The sequence below is a fragment of the Bos indicus x Bos taurus genome, chromosome 11 (assembly GCF_003369695.1).
Source record: "Bos indicus x Bos taurus breed Angus x Brahman F1 hybrid chromosome 11, Bos_hybrid_MaternalHap_v2.0, whole genome shotgun sequence".
Lineage (NCBI taxonomy): Eukaryota > Metazoa > Chordata > Mammalia > Artiodactyla > Bovidae > Bos > Bos indicus x Bos taurus.
Window position 1 is genome coordinate 4,794,781 of NC_040086.1, and position 18,060 is coordinate 4,812,840.

At 39.1% G+C, this 18,060-nt stretch overlaps 1 protein-coding gene across 1 annotated transcript in view; it reads right to left on the reverse strand.

Annotated features, from left to right (window-relative positions):
* Positions 1–18,060, reverse strand: part of AFF3 (AF4/FMR2 family member 3) — a 582,836-nt gene that overhangs the window by 182,179 nt on the left and 382,597 nt on the right. Inside the window, exon 9 of the mRNA XM_027554698.1 lies at positions 7,972–8,023. Coding sequence (XP_027410499.1) covers positions 7,972–8,023 — 52 coding nt within the window. The remainder of the gene's footprint in view (positions 1–7,971; positions 8,024–18,060) is intronic.

Genomic DNA, 18,060 nt, shown 5'->3' on the forward strand with positions numbered 1-18,060 from the left:
TTTCTTTCTTATAATCCTATGTCATATTTTGGTATCAAGGTTATACTGACTCTATAACAATACATTCAGTAGTTTTTCTTCCTCTCCTATTTTCTGAAGGAGTTTGTGTAAGACTAGTAGTTCATTTGTGGTGATTCATTGGTAGAAACATTTCTTACTTAAGTTTTCATGGAATCTGCCAGTGAGACCACCTGTCTCTGGAGGAATTTTCTTTGTGGAATAGTTTTGAATACAAATTCAAATTCTTTAATAGTAATAGGGTCATTCAGATATTCTATTTTTTTCTCATGGAAGTTATGATAAATTACATTTTCTGAGGAAATTGACTATTTCATCTAAGCTGTCAAATTAATTAGCAGAAATTAGTTCATAATATCCAGTTATTACTATTTAAATTTCTGTAGGATATGCAGTTATGACCACTTTTTCTTTGCTAATGTTGGTAATTTATATTTTTCCTCCTTTCTTCCTTGATTGGTTCTTACAGTGTTTTGCTAATTTTACTAAATTTTTAAAAGAAACAAATTTTGGCTTTCTTAATTTCTCTATTGTTTTACAATGTCTACTCCTATTGTTATTATGTATTTATTCCTAATTATTTCAGTTTAGTTTATTCTTCCTTTTCTAGCTCCTTAAAGTAGAAACATAAATTACAGATGTTCACCTTTGTTCTCTTCTAATCAAGCCATGTAAAGTTATACATATGTTTTTTGTTGTGCATATTATTTCAGTGAATCCAGTAAAAGCTCGTAAATTGTACATGCATTTTCATTCAGTTAAAATTATTTTCTAATTTCCTTTGTGATTATTCTATTTAGGAATGCTATTTAACTTTTAAATATTAGAAGTTTTCTGGAATTCCATTGCTATTGACTTATAATGGAATCATGCTGTGGTCATAGAACATATTCTTTAAGATTTTAATCCTATGGAATTTATTGATATGTCTTTTACTGTGCACAATAAGGTCTATCTTGGTGAGCGAATCATGTGTACTTGATTAAATTATATCGTACACTTTTTGGGTAGTGTTTTATAAATTTCAGTTAGGACAAAGTGGTTGTTAATGTTCAAATCTTCTATGTGCTTTCTAATATTTTGCTTAATTTTTTTTTATTGATTACTGAAGAAAGGGATTTAAAAAATTTCTATTGTTGTTCTCTCAGTTTTTGTTACATACATATTATGACTGTTATGGTTTCTTCATTAACTAACCTTTTTAGAATGAGAAAATATTCTTTTTACCTCTGCTAATACTTTTCATCTAGAACTCTATTTGGTGTTTAATAGCATCACACTAGGTTTCTTATACTTATTATTTACACAGTCTACCTTTTCCTCTTTTGGCTTCAACCTACTGGTTTTTGTATTTAAACTGTATATCTTAAAGACATTAGGCAGTCTTTTAAATCTAACCTATTTTGGTATTTTATTTTAATGCCTCCAATGACATTTATGCTCTTTTGGATATTTTTTAGTGGTTTTTCTAGGTATTTCACTATGCATCCTTAACTTACTGCCAGTCTACTTGCATTTAATATTATTATATATCACTTCACATAAAACGTAAGAATCTTGTAGTCATGCAATTCCACTTACCCTCTCTTATCCTTTGAACTATTTTATCATATATTTTATATTAGCATACATCATAAATTCCATAAAACAGTATCTTATTTTTAGCATTAAATAATCTTTTATATTTACACATATATTTTTCATGTCCTGTAAATTCTTCCTTCATGTAGGTTTGAACTTCCACCTGATATTACTACCCTTCAGTCTGACAAATTTCCTTTATCATTTATTGTACTGCAGGCCTACTGGAGACAAATTCTCTCAGATTATATAACATCAAAAATAACTTTATTTCACTTTATTTTGAAGGATATTTTAGCTAGATTTATAATTCTAACTTGACATTTATTTATCTTCTTTTTTTTTGGTCTTTCAGTACTTTAACAATGTCTTTGCTTGTATTCCAGCCTCTGTACTCTGTGGTAGGAATCCTTTGGTTAACTGCATCACTGATACCTTAAACATAATATGTCATTTTTCTCTAGCAATGTTTAAGATTTTCAAGATCTCTTTAATTCAGGTTTCAGCAATTTTACTATAATCTTTCAAGATGTGGTTTTACTTTTCTTTATCCTGTTTAGGATTTGTTGGGAGAAGGAAATGGCAACCCAGTCCAGTATTCTTGCCTAGAGAATCCTGTGGACAGAGAAACCTGGTGGGTTCGTGTCCATAGGGTCTCACAGAGTCAGACATGACCGAAGTGACTTAGCATGCATACGTGCATCGGAGAAGGAAACGGCAACCCACTCCAGTGTTCTTGCCTGGAGAATCCCAGGGACAGAGGAGCCTGGTGGGCTGCCATCTATGGGGTTGCACAGAGTCGGACACGACTGAAGCGACTTAGCAGCAGCAGCAGGATTTGTTGAGCTTCATGTAAGTTAAGGTTTTCAGCCAGTTTAGGAAAGTTTCAGCTATTATTTCGTCAAATATTTTTTCTGATCTACTTGTCTGTCCTCTCCTCTGAGACCCCAATTACATGTATATTATACTGCTTGATATTGTCCTATAATTCACTGAGGTTCTGCTCATTGTTTTTAATCTTCATTCTCATTGTTCTTCATATTAGATAATGTTTACTGATCTGAAGTTTATTTACCAATTATTTCATCATTTCCATTTTTCACTTAAGATTATCCAGTTACATTTTCATTTCAAACATGTTACTTTTCAGTTCCAGAATTTTCATTTGGTTTGTCTTAATCATTTCCATTTCCCTGCTGAGAGTCCTCTTCTTTCACTTACTATGACCATGCTTTTGTTTATCTTCTTGAACATATTTTAATATCTGTTTTAAAGTTATTGTCTGAAAATACCAACATTTAGGTTACTTTTTTTCTTGATTATGGATAACAATTTCCTATTCCTACACATATTCTTTAATTTTTGGTTAGGCAATAAATATTTTGAATGGTATGTTATAGAGGCTTTAGATTCTGTTTTATACCTTTAGAGTATTAATATTTTTGTTCTTTCAGACATATCACTAGCTGAACTTGTAAATACTTAGGATTGCATTTTGTTAAGGGCTCTACTTTGGTTATGCCCTTAAGGTTTAGGGTGAATCCTTTATTCTTAAAGGCAAGGCCTTTCTGAGGTTTCAGGCAAAAACCCAAGCGTTTGCCAAGTGTTTGTAATGATTTACATTACATTCCCTACAACTTGGGTGAGATTCAAATGCCATACTCTATAGGCAGTCGTAGGCAGTAGACAGATGTTGACATCTCTGCTCAGCTTTTCAGTGATTCAGTTATCGTTTTCCACTGGGCTCATTGGCCTTTCCCCATACATATGCAGTTTAGAAGTCATTCAAGCATGACAGGGAATTTAAACACAGAAGTGGAACTCTCTTCTGTATGGCTGACTTCTCTCTGGAATTTCCTCCCTTAAATCCCAGCCACCCTGGCAGCCTTGAACTCCATCTTCAGCCACTTCAAGATAATATGAGTATGGCCTTGAATTGCAGTTGTTCTTTATGGAATGTGGAGTGCCCTCAGAGGAGAAGCTGTATAAATGTAGATCTCATGCATTCCAATTTCTTTCTTTCAAGGGTCAAACTGCCAACATTTTCTGCCTTTTCGCGATCAGACTCTAGTGTCTTCAAATTTTAAGTTCTGTTTTTTTAAGAATATTTCATCTGGAGTTTTCCAATAGTTATCAGGAGGAGAGTTAATCCAACATAAGCTTCTCTATCACTGAGAAGACTGGCATTCTATCACAAAAATTTTAATTTGTGTGTGCGCTAAGAATAAACTGTAAAAGGATATAAAAAACTCTCATCTTTATGAATACTCAGAAAACCATTCAATAATATATCCTGAAGGGATCCTCAGGTGTTATCCAGACTACTCTATCCTATAAGGCAATCCCTGTACAGTGACGTATCATGCATTATGATTAACCTCCTGCTTTTACTTGTTTCAGTAGGTAATGTTTACTGAAGTAATGTTAATTACTAATGTTTCAGTAATGACTCCATACAAGTATATACTGCAAAATGATCACGACAGTAAATCTAGTTGACATCTATTACCACACATAGTTACACTTTTTTGTGTGTGTGATGAGAGCTTTTAAGATTTACTCTTAGCAACTTGCATATATTTAATACAGGATTATCAACTATAGTCACCATGATTTACGTTACATTCCCAGGGCTTTTTTATTTTATAACTAGAAGTTTGTACGTTTTGACCACCTTCACTCAAAATGAAGTGAAGGTGGTCACCTCCTCACCCCCAGCCTCTGGAGGCTACTAATCTGTTCTTGGTATCAATGAGCACTCTCTCTCTCTCTTTTTTAAAGATTCTACATACAAGTGAGGTTATATGGTATTTGTTTTTCTGTTGGACTTATTTCACTTAGCATCATGCCCTCAAGGTCTATCTGTGTTGTCACAAGTAGCAGGATATCCCTCTGTTTAAAGCTGAATAATATTCCATTGTGTACATATACCACATTTTCTTTATCCATTCATCCATCAATGAACACTTAGGTTGCTTCCATGTCTTGGCCATCACAAATAATGCTAATCTCCAGCTCAGTTGGTAAAAAATCTGCCTGCAAGGCAGGAGACCTGGGTTTGATTCCTGGGTCAGGAAGATCCCCTGGAGAAGGAAATGGCAACTCACTCCAGTATTCTTGCCTGGAGAATCCCATGGACAGGAGTCTGGCAGGGTACAGTCCATGGGGTTATAAGAGTCAGACATGACTTTGCAACTAAACCACCTCACTTTTAAAAGAGGCCAGTGAGGAAAGATGTTTCCTTGGAAAATGAGCTGTATGGAGACTCAATTTTATACTAAAGTTTAAATCCATAAAATGCCTTTAAATAACTCACAGTTCATGGAACTCTAGAGACAAAGGGATGTAGAGGCATCTTGGAAGTTGACATTTTCCCACCAAACCACAAATGTGGAAGATGTATCTTCCCCAGTGCCTGTGTGTATGTTATTGACAGTTTTCTTTGCTCTGTTTCACCCCTTCAGTTCCCGTGGAGTTCATAATTTTGGTCTGTTTTATCAGGTTATCTCGGGCTTCCCTGGTGGCTCAGATGGTAAAGAATCTCCCTGCAATGCAGGAGACCTGGGTTCAATCCCTGGGTGGGGAAGATCCCTTGGAGGAGGGCATGGCAACTCACTCTAGTATTCTTGCCTAGAAAATTCCATGAACAGAGGAGCCTGGTGGGTGTCACACAGGGTCGGACATGACTAAAGTGACTTAGCAGATACACATCAGGTCCTCTCAGCTTGTTCCATGTTCTGGCATCCATACACTCTGATTCTGCTGAACTGGCTTCTGAATCATTATGATTATCCTGACCCTTAATGCTGAGTATCCTCTCAAAATCCACATGTTGAAGTCCTAACTTCCAGTACTCCAGAATGTGATTTTATGTGGAGACAGGGTCTTCACCAGGGTAATGACATTAAAATGAAATCATTAGGGTGGGTCAAAACCCAACATAACTAGTATTTTTTATAAAAAGGGGAAATATGGACACAGAGACAGGCATAGGAGGAAGATGATGTGAAGAAACACAGGGAGATGTTTATCTACAGAACAATGAACAAGACCTAGAAAAAGATCCTTCCTTCATAGTAGAAACAAATCCTAATGATAATATTGGGTTTCTAGCTTCCAGAACTCAGATAATAAATTTCTCTTGTTCACGGGACCCAGTCTGTGCTATATTGTTACGGAAGCCCTAGCAAACTAATATGCTTACCATCTAACAAATAAATAGATCCCCGTTTTTCTACTTGGTTTGACTTATGACTTTGTTTTGTCTCCTAAGATCCACTCACTCCCTCATCATGGTAAATGGCCAAAAAAAGCAAAATATCCTAAGATTTGTGTCCTAGTTTTATCACTCAAATTGAATGACTTGTCTGATCCTTAGAGTCCTTATATGAAAAATAAGGATACTATCCCTGCCTTACTTATCTGTCTACATAGATAAAGCTCAGATAGGGTATCACACAGAGACTGTAAATCTCTACCCAAGTTAAGGCAGCCTGAGTTCCTGCTCTTTATTCGTAATAAGCTATTCCTCTTGCCTAATCATAACAGGAACACTGCTAGAGGGCTCTTTGAGAGGATCAAGCTCAGAAGTCTCCACTTTTAATACAGGTCCAACCTCAGACTTGATTTCTGCTATTTCTAGTTCAAGAGGCAGGATGTGAGCAGATGAATAAGGAACTGCTTTGTTCAGGAATGTGGGGTCATGCTTCAAGCTTTCACTATTCACAAATCTCTGGAGGGTTTTAAAGTAACTTCTCAGACAACATATTGATTTTGTTAAGGTAATGAGTTATAGAAACTAAGGCTTTTCAGAAACGTATAAGGGAAGGAGAGCTTTAGTGGCACATCAAACTGTATTAACAAAATTTGAGTCTATTGAATGTGATTTTTCTTTTTCGGTTGTTCTGTGAGGTTTGTGGGATCTTAGTTGCCCAACCAGGAGCTGAACCTGGGCTCTGGGCAGTGAAAGTATGGTGTCTTACCCGCTGGACAGCCAGGGAATTCCCATTGTATGTGATTTTAAATTTGAAAAAATTAAATGTAGGATGCTAGCTGCTTTCCAACATATTTTGTATGCTTTTAAAATGATTTTGTTGAAAAATGGTTACTTCTATAATAATTAACACTTTTATAAAATTAATTATAAAAATAAAACTTACTCTCAAATAGTTAATATTTTAGTTGCGTAAATTCTTCTCTAGTCTCAAACGTTGCTCGAAAGAACTAAATCTTTAAAAGTGACTCTACCCTTTTCAGTTCTCTAGAATGCCTCCAGATGGCATTAAAACCCTTTTCCTATTTTATATAGTAAAAAATTTAAAAATTAGTAATACTTTAACAATTTGAAACCAGTCACAATCATTATATCATTAGAAATCATGATAATAGAACCACTTATAACTTTTAGGATAATATCTTAAGAAAGACCAGCAAATAATCACAATCTTTATGAAATAAATAGTCATCCTATGCAAGCCAAAGACTCTTCCTAGACTGAGAAACACATCTTGGACAAATACACTCAATAATGTTATATCACAAGCTGTCATTTCTGATGGCTAGAAAGCACTTTAAATGCTTAGTAAGAAGAGCTGGTCCAAATATAGATATATCCACAAAACTGTCTTATAATAAGAAATCACATTTAACTCTTCAGAAATGATAAAAATAATGATTTTTAAGGAAAAAACCTGTTATTAATTCCTATTCAGCCAAAATAATTTGTTAGCGCGTAAGTTATGTAAACTTTGGCACATAAACTGGGCATCAAATTAATCATCCGAACGTTTTTCGATTGCTTGAGTATTGAGAGGAGAAAGACGAAATGTGGAATGAAGAATGTGCTTAAAAAGAGCCCTTTGTTATCTCTTTACAACTGCGTTTGTAAACTCAAAAAATGAATAATCCCTTCATGGTCCAGAGATGTCTATAACTGTATATTTCACATAATTCAGAGGTGAGTTGCAAAGGGCAGGCCTTAAAATGACACTGGTACTTCCCAGGTGTGTAGGACAGACGATCTCCCAGCATGTGAGAAACGCTCTCCAATTATCTATGACAGTGATAGGCGTTGCTGAGCAAGGTCCAAAAGCTCTCCTCCCTTCCTCCGCCCCATAATACCATCAAATCTCATTACATCTATCTGTACATTATAAAGAGGAGCCTTGTGTTTTCAAGATTACTCTTACTGGGCTAAAGCATTAGAAAGACCTCAAATGCAACTGCATGCAAAAGCATTTAAGCAGACATTATCATGAGAAAGAGAACCACAGACTTCCTTCCATTATTATTATTACTATAACAAGATATTTGTGCTATCTTGTATTATAAGCGTATTAAAGAACTCGGGATAGAAACAGGAAAGAGACTTACGATGTGTTCGATGTGCCATTGTCTGGACTCTCTGGCTCGGCATCACCTTTCTCTTAAAAAAGGAAGCAGAAAAAAAAAAAAAAAAATCAACATGTGAGTGTTACAGCCTTTAAGATTTAAGAGAGATTCAATATTAACAATCATTCAAAATGTGCAGCAGGAGGCTTTTAAAACATCTTTTTATTGTCCAAGAACTGGATTTGCAAAATAGTTTCTTCTCTGTAATACAATTGCCCGGGCACGGATCTATGAATAGGTACGAAGGAGCTGTTTGCAAACAACCAGAGGCTCAGAGTGGAGACCCTGCCAAAAGATAAATATCTTACAGATGGAACCTGTTTTCTTCCCCTTCATTTTACAGAAAATTTAAGGAAATAAACCCCATTAGCATTCTAGATGCAAGGCACTTTGATACTTTCTGCCATGTGTATCCTCAGTCACTTCAGTTGTGTCTGACTCTTCCTAACCCTGTGGCTCCTCTGTCCATGGGATTCTCCAGGCAAGAATACTGGAGTCGGTTGCCATGCCCTCGTCTGGGGGATCTTCCTCAACCAGGGATTGAACCTGAGTCTCTTGTGTCTCCTGCATAGGCAGGCGGGTTCTTTACCACCAGCGCCACGTGGGATGGTGGTGTCTAGTTTGTGTTTAGCCCTAACACAAGCTAAACCAGGTGTGCAGCATCAGAGCTTGGACAAGAGGATTGAACACAACACTGAGGCTGCACCCCAGCTTACAAGATCCCCAAGAATGACACTCCACAGAGAGCCCTGGCAGCAGATTCTGGGGTCACCCTGTTAACGCAGAATAAGATGCAAATCAGCAATCCTTCCTGACCATCTGAGAGGCTAGTTAAGCAACATTTCTGCCGTATGTGGTCAAGGATTGGATGGGTCCATTTTTTGGAGTTTTAAAGGGCAAATTCCTCTCACAGTAGATATAATTCTTAGATCCTCAACCACTGCTGGCTTGAAACTATACATCCTCATATTACAAGGCACTTCTTTTTATTTCCTTGAGGCTAGGAGATAGAAGGGCTTCCCAGGTGGCTCAGTGGTGAAGAATCCATCTGCTAAGCAGGAGACAAGGATTCGATACCAGATTCCCTGGAGCAGAAAATGGCAACCCCCTCCAGTATTCTTGCCTGGTCAATTTCACGGACAGAGGAACCTGGTGGGCTATAGTCCATGGGGTCACAGAGTTGGACACAACTGAGCGACTAAACAACAACAGAGGAGACAGAAGGGTCACGCCTGCCACTGTGAGTTAGCTCTGGCTATTGGGGTCGCACAGAGTCGGACACGACTGAAGTGGCTTAGCATAGCATAGCATGCTGGCTATGCATTGCTGATAGTTTAACAAACCCCAGAGAAGATTATGAGTTGCAAGAGATGGGACTGAAGGTGGCGACTTGCTTTAGTTTGCTATTTCAAGTCAGGCCTGGAGACCTCGTAGAATCCCTCAGTCTATCATTAAGGGCCTCAGGTTTATGTCCTGTACCAAGCCCCTTTTTGACACCTGGGCTCAGGAATGACCTCCTAAATCACATGACGAACACACTGCAAAGATGCGGTCCACGCTGAACTCAAAAGTAAACTTCTTTTTTCCTTGTAGGAAATGAAACAGTTGTGAGAGACAGAAGACCATTCTATATGGCCCACACATCTATCTCAGGTGTGACCGCGCTAATGAGCACCCACATATTGCCTGGAGTGCCCATGAAGGGCAGCTGCCTTGTAAAAAAGTCACAACACCTGTTTTAACTGCCTCAGCAGCAAACCCTGATCAGACAGAGCCCCCAAACACAGGAAATCACAGTGAAGTAAAAGTAGAGACAGCAAATTAATAAACTTTGAAGCTCATATTTCCATATCATATTTTGTCTTCCAGGCCAGACCTGTTGTGAACTCATTGAGAGACAGGCAAGACCTTGTCAGCTACTTTCATGTGAGAAAATAACCTAATTTAGTAGTTTCCAGAATTACTTTCCAATAAGTAACCACAATCCCTGCCAGAATCCCCAAATACAGAGTCACAGTAGCTGTATTACCTAAGACAGGTAAAGACAATGAGCTGCTCTTCTTGTTCAGTTGTGTCCGACTCTCTGTGACCCCCATAGACTGCAGCCCGCCAGACTCCTCTGTCCTTACCAAGATTGCTGGGTGAAACATCAACAGCCTCAGATATGCAGATGATGCCAGCTTAATGACAGAAAGTGAAGAGGAACTAGAGATCCTCTGGATGAGGATAAAAGAGGAGACTGAAAACGCTGGCTTAAAACTCAACATGAAAAAGACAACTAGACAGAGGTTTAAGTTTTCTTAAATACAGTGAGTTTCCCCCCTTTGTTTGGAGAAACCGGTTATGTTTCCTGGTCTGCAGCCACCAGAAGTCACCCCACATCTCATCATCATCAGGAGCGTGAACAGCAGGCAACAGTAAACATTTCTGAACAACTTATGTCCAAAAAAAAAATCAACACGCTATATAAAGACATTATTTGGATGCTTGAATAAACATGTTTTACCTTGATCAACAATGCTGCCAGATAACCCGCGGGCTGGGGGACAGAGGCCTTACTGCACCTGGGGTCTGGGGGCTGTGGGGATTGGGGGCTGGATCAGCGCAGGCGCAAAGCTGCAGCTGATTACCTCTGCTCTTAGCAGCACTTATGTTGTGGCAACGGGGAAAACAGAACAGTTTCTGGCAAACAGGAAGGATGCAACAGGGCCAAATGAGGCATTTGTGAACAGTCTGGGAGTGAATGCTCTCAGCTGATCATGAATTAACCTTTCTGGGGGAAAAGTAAGCTCAGGATAAGGTCAGGAATTAAAACTATGTCTGTTCATCGGAAAAAACGAAACAAAATTCTCCCCCAATATCTGGAAATTTTAGGTGATGCAATTTCTGAAGTTAACTTGAAATGTCTAAGTGTATAAGCCAGGAAGAATCATAGGCTCTTTATCAGGACCCAAGGGAAAAATGATGAATGTAAGCCAGAAAAAGTGCTCAGGAAGATACTGAAAAGTTGGGTGCTCAGGAGATGTTTCCTTGCTACCACCAAACAGGACTACTGGGGGTCGTTCTGACTATTTCAGCTGATTTCACAATAGATTCCACATTGCTGTCCTTTGGAAGGGACCTGAATCGATCTTTTGAAGACACTGGGCATAAGAGACGAACTCAGGTGCACCATGGTCATCTTGATGAGGAAATATAATTACAGACAGGCAGAGAGAAAAATGAGCCATAGAAAGAAAAATTACACACACACACACGTATGTGTATACATATTTATACTCACACATGTATGTGTATATATATTTATACTCACACATGTAAATAGATATGTACACGTATATCTATGTTATTTGTGTTTTTTCTTTTTAAATTTCTTTTTAACTTTTTATTTTATGTTGGAGTATAGTTGACTCATTGGAAAAGACTCTGATGCTGGGAGGGATTGGGGGCAGGAGGAGAAGGGGACGACAGAGGATGAGTTGGCTGGATGGCATCACTGACTCGATGGACATGAGTCTGAGTGAACTCCGGGAGTTGGTGATGGACAGGGAGGCCTGGCGTGCTGTGATTCACGGGGTCACAAAGAGTTGGACACGACTGAGCGACTGAACTGAACTGAACTGATAGCTGATTAACAATGTTGTGTTAGTTTCAGGTGGACTGCAAAGTGATTCAATTATACAGACACATGTATCTGAAGCTGAAACTCTGGCCACCTGATGCGAAGAGCTGACTCATTGGAAAAGCCCTGGATGCTGGGAAAGATTGAGGGCAGGAGGAGAAGTGAGTGATAGAGGATGAGATGGTCGGATGGTATCACCAACTCAACAGACATGAGTTTGAGCAAACTGTGGGAGACAGTGAAGGACAGGGAAGCCTGGCATGCTGCAGTCCATGGCAAGGCAAAGAGTTGAACACGACTTAGCGAGTGAACAAAAGCATTCTTTCTACGATTCTTTTCCCGTTTAGGTTGTTACATAATGTTGAGTATAGAGCTCTCTGTGCTATACACTAGGCTCTTGCTGGTGATCCGTTTTAAATACAGCAATGTGTCCATGTTAATCTCATATGTGTTCTTTCAGCTTGACGCTCCAAGCCTTCCACAGGACCACGCACATATTACACACTCAGTATATGTCTGCTGTCTGATGACCTTTCGTTACTGCAGAATCCCACGCGATAGTGGGAAAGAGGAAATGGTGTATGAGCACGTTCCACTGAGATGGATACAGAATCTGACGTAGGAAAGTTTCGAGGCTCCAACAGGCCACTTAAAAAGTTACAGTAGCTACATGTTCAGAGAAGGCAATGGCACCCCATTCCAGTACTTTTGCCTAGAAAATCCCATGCACGGAGGAGCCTGGTAGGCTGCAGTCCACGGGGTCGCTAGAGTCGGACACAACTGAACGACTTCACTTTCACGCATTGGAGAAGGAAATGGCAACCCACTCCAGTGTTCTTGCCTGGAGAATCCCAGGGACAGGAAGCCTGGTGGGCTGCCGTCTATGGGGTTGCACAGAGTCAGACATGACTGAAGCGACTTAGCAGCAGCAGCAGCAGATACATATTTAATCCAATAAATGTACCAAGGGCTTATATGGTGTGTACTCTGTCTGGAAAGATGCTATGTTATGCTAAGTCACTTCAGTCGTGTCCGACTCCGTGTGACCCCATAGACAGCAGCCCACCAGGCTCCCCCGTCCCTGGGATTCTCCAGGCAAGAACACTGGAGTGGGTTGCCATTTCCTTCTCCAGTGCATGAAAGTGAAAAGTGAAAGTGAAGTCGCTCAGTCGTGTCGGACTCTTAGCGACCCCATGGACTGCAGCCTACCAGGCTCCTCCGTCCATGGGATTTTCCAGGCAAGAGTACCGGAGTGGGGTGCCATTGCCTTCTAGATAATGTCTAATTTAACTGAATGACTGCACGACTGGAGTACTGCACTCTACATAAGTTGTACTGTGAAAAGGAAATCAAAATAGACCTGGGCTGCATTCTGCTTGGAAGGAAACTGATGCTATACTACAACATTTCTTTATAGTAAAAGTAATCTGTGCTCATGGTAACAACCATTATGACACTTATTTTTAGATAAATCAACTTCAGAGACTACATAATAATTTCTAATATGAAAAAATGAGAGAAGATATTTAATACACTATGACCACCTCCCTTCTTACCACTGTTGCCAGTTCTTTAACTACTTTTAATGTCTGTGCTGTGCTTAGTCACTCAGTCGTGTCTGACTTTTTGTGACCCCCATGGACTGTAGCTTGCCAGGCTCCTATGTCCATGGGCATTCTCCAGGCATGAATCTTGGAGGGGATTGCCATGACCTCCTCCAGGGGATCTTCTGAACCCAGGGATCAAACCCACATCTCCTGTATTGCTTTACCATCTGAGCCATGAGGGAAGCCCTTTTAATGTCTGAGTGAAGTTGCTCAGTCGTGTCCGACTCTTTGCGACCCCATGGACTGTAGCCTACCAGGCTCCTCTGTCCATGGTATTTTCCAGGCAATAGTCCTGGAGTGGATTGCCATTTCCTCCTCCAGGGGATCTTCCCAACCCAGGGATCGAACCCAGGTCTCCCGCATTGTAGACAGATGCTTTACCGTCTGAGCCACCAGGGAAGTCTTTAATGTCTAGTGGGTATTTCAACTATAAATAAATTTAATCCTCTATTTTTTGATTAATCAACTTCTGACAGTACCTTTTCTTTTATACTATGTGAAGTGAAGAAGCCCCCCATTTATGCTTCCCTCCTGCTCTCTCCTCCCTCTATCAATCCTACTCTGCACAGCTATATCTTTCTTCCTGCATAGCCGAGATTTAAAATATTTATACTCTGTTCAGTAATTATTGAGTCATCTCATTAATATTAATTTAATTAATAATTTAATTTTGGGAAGTACCTATAGGCCAATGAGAAAAATTATATATGAATAATGGAATTTACAATATTGTAACAATATAAATATAATCTCTAAGAAACAGTAGAAAGACTGGACCTGTGTAGAGGGACTGCCACTAAACTTGAATGAAGACAAGGGTTCCCAGCATTTACGTCAAATGGATTCTCATTCTTATATCTCACTGTGGCATAGATTAATCTGTCTCAGACAAAGGCTATGCTTTTCCTAGAAAGAAGTTCAATAAAACATGCATGTAATGTGTGTAAAAATGTGTGTGTGTGTGTGTATATACATAGGCTTCCTGGGTGGTGCTAGTGGTAAAGAACAAAGCTTCCAATGTAGGAGACACAAGAGACAGATCCCTGGGTCAGGAAGATCCCCTGGAGGAGGGCATGGCAACCCACTCCTGTACTCTTGCCTGGGAAATCCCATGGACAGAGGAACCTGGTGGGCTACAGTCCATGGAGTTGCGAAGAGTCGGACACAACTGAAGCGACTGAACACACACACACACACACACACACACACACACAGAGTTTTAAAAAAGCAAATTAGGTTAATTGTGAAAACACCTTGCAAGCCCAGAAATGGGACACTGACAAATAAATAACCCAGAATCCTCTTAGGCCTGCATCCTATTGAGTTCCAATTAGCAAGTAATGGAATCTTGTGTTAATCTTCCATCTTTTCTTGATAGTTTTGGCTGCCCTGTATTTATTTGTAAACAAAATAGTCTTCAGTTTTTCCTGATTTTAAATTTCACATCAATGGACTCGTACTGTATGCATTCTTCTGGAACTTACTTCTGTCATTCAGTAGTATGGTTTTTAGATTCAGCCAACATGATGCACCTAGCTTTGGTTCATTCATCCTCACTGCTGTGCAGCATCCCCTTATTTAGTTCAGCTCAGTCGCTCAGTCGTGTCTGACTCTTTGCAACCCCATGGACTGCAGCACGCCAGGCTTCCCTGTCCATTACCAACTCCTGGAGCTTACTCAAACTCATGTCCATCGAGCTGGTGATGCCATCCAACCATCTCATCCTCTGTTGTCCCCTTCTCCTCCTGCCTTCAATCTTTCCCAGCATCAGGGTCTTTTCCAGTGAGTCAGTTCTTCGCATCAGGTGGCCAAAATATTGGAGTTTCAACTTCAGCACCAGTCCTTCCAATGAATATTTGGGACATCTTTTAGGATGTACTGGTTGGATCTCCTTGCAGTCCAAGGGACTCTCAAGAGTCTTCTCCAACACCACAGTTCAAAAGCATCAATAAAAACCTTCTATTTTCCTATATTTGACACTTTCTTTTGGTGTTTTACTTAAGAAATACATCAGAAAGATGTTCTCTATACCCTTTTGAAAGTGTATAATTTTACTTGTCACATTTAGGTCTTTTACAAATACCTGGAATAGTTTCTGTGTATGATGTGAGGTAGGAGTTAACTTCCTTTTTCTCCCTATAGATTACCAGTTATGTTGGCACTATCTATTAAGAAGCCATTCTTTCTCCATTGATCTATATTGTTAGCTCTGACATGAATCTAGTTTTCATATATCTGTGGGTCTGTTTCCTCTATACCGTTTCACCGCTCAATTTGCCTAGTATTATCTTCATTACTTAGTTTTGTTGTTCAGTCGCCAAGTCACGTCCTACTCTTTGCAACCCCATGGACTGCAGCACGCCAGGCCTCCCTGTCCCTTACCATCTTATTACTCAGCTAAAATATTCATTCATTCATAATATTGGTAACACAAGCCTTCAGCCTCACTCTTCTTCAAGAATATGAGCTATGTATTTTTGGTCCTTTGTAATATCAAATAAATGTGAGAATCAACTTTGTCAGTTTCCACATACAGAAAAACGAAGTTATAATTTCATTGTCTCCTGGTTCCCACAGCTGCTGTCAAAAGTCAACTGGAAGTTTAACTGTTGCTTCCTTATTAAATGGTATTTTAAGAATTTTTCTTTATGTATATGGTTTGCAGTTTAACTATTATGTGTCTAGTGTGGACTTATTTTTCTTTATCCTGCTTAATATTCATTGGATTTCTTGAATCTGCAAGGTAGAGTCTTTCAATTGTGGAAAAATTTCAGCCATCATCTCCTTTAACATTCCCTCTTCTTCCTTATCTTTTTCTGGAATTCTAGTTAAATATATGTTAGACCTTCTTGCTGTATATCCCAGGTTTTTAAACTTCTTTTCTCAATTGCATTCTAGGTAATTTCTTAAGTTCAATTTCCTGCTTCATTACTTTTTCTTCACCTATATCTAAACTACAGTTAAACCTAACCAAAGAAATTTTAATTTCTGTAGAGGTTCTGATTAGTATACTTTTAAATACCATATTTTCAATTTTCTCATTTTTGAAAATTAACATAAACATTCTTACTTTATGTTCTGAGCTTGGTAATTCCAGCATCTGAAGTCCTTGGAGGTCTCTTTAATTCTTGGCTGTGTGTTGTTTTTCCTTGCTTTTGTTCAAGGTCTCTTGTTTTATTGTACGTAAATATTTTTGATAATAAGTGCTCATTTCCCTAGGGATTCTCATTCTATTATTATTTGTTCTTCTCTATTTTCTTTGTTTTCTTTTTGTGGTATATTCTACATAGCCAGATTTGATCTTTCTGTAATGACTAATCTTAACGTGCCTTAATTTCCTTTCATATTTTTCATCTCTTTTGCTTTATATTCAGAAAAAAAATGTTTTCAACCTTATATTCTAGACTTCAGCTATTATCCATCATTTCTATTAAATTTAAAAGTTTTGTCAACTTTATTTTTGATTCTCAAGCACTCATTTGTTCTATAACTGCTTCTTTTTCATACCAATCTGTTCTTTTTATTTGATGCAAATAATTTCAATTGCTTCTAAAGACTGCAGTCACATTTGAAATTTTTTTCTTCTGTTTCTTGAATTAAGTAGATTTCCTCTGGGTCAGTGTTTTTCTTTGTTGCTCAAGGTTATGTATTCACCTTTTTGAATGTGAATTCAAACTGGTTAAAAAGGTACTGGTGTGGATTTTCTGTATTAGTATATTGATCCATCTTGCTAACATATGTTTCCCTTGTAGGGAGGGGCTGATTTACAGCTTTTTCTAAGTGGACAGAGTAAGTTAATTAAGAGTTCAGGAGAGAAGAACTCTCAAGACAAGCTGGGAATCCTGACTGTCCTCTGAACCCCCAGCAAAAATAGGAAGTAGTTTATTTTGGGTGTACAGCATTTTGGTTTATTTCCCTCTTGAGAAAAACTGATTTTTCTTCCACCAACCTTAGATGTTGGAGAAGACTCTTGAGAGTCCCTTGGACTGCAAGGAGATCATACCAGTCAATCCTAAAGGAAATCAGTCCCAAATATTCACTGGAAGAACTGATGCTGAAGCTGAAACTCCAATACTTTGGCCACCTGATGTGAAGAACTGACTCATTTGAAAAGACCCTGATGCTGGGAAAGATTGAAGGCAGGAGGAGAAGGGGATGACAGAGGATCAGATGGTTGGATGGCATCAGTGACCTGATGGACATGAGTTTGAGCAAGCTCCAGGAGTTGGTGATGGACAGGGAAGCCTGGCATGCTGCAGTCCACGGGGTCCAAAGAGTCAGACACGACTGAGTGACTGAACTGAACCATAGATGTCTATTTTTAAGGTTTGGTATTATCTCAGAATCTACTCTGCTTCTCTCTTAGATGCATGTATGTGCCTGTGCTTAGTCACTCAGTCGTGACCAACTTTTTGTGACCCTACGGACTGTAGCCTGCCAGACTACTCTGTCCATGGGATTCTCCAGGCAAGAATACTGGGGTGTGAGGTACCATTTCACACCAGTCAGAATGGCTGCGATCCAAAAGTCTACAAATAATAAATGCTGGCGAGGGTGTGGAGAAAAGGGAACCCTCTTACACTGTTGGTGGGAATGCAAACTAGTACAGCCACTATGGAGAACAGTGTGGAGATTCCTTAAAAAACTGGAAATAGAACTGCCTTATGATCCAGCAATCCCACTGCTGGGCATACACACTGAGGAAACCAGAAGGGAAAGAGACACGTGTACCCCAATGTTCATTGCAGCACTGTTTATAATAGCCAGGACATGGAAGCAACCTAGATGCCCATCAGCAGATGAATGGATAAGAAAGCTGTGGTACATATACACAATGGAGTA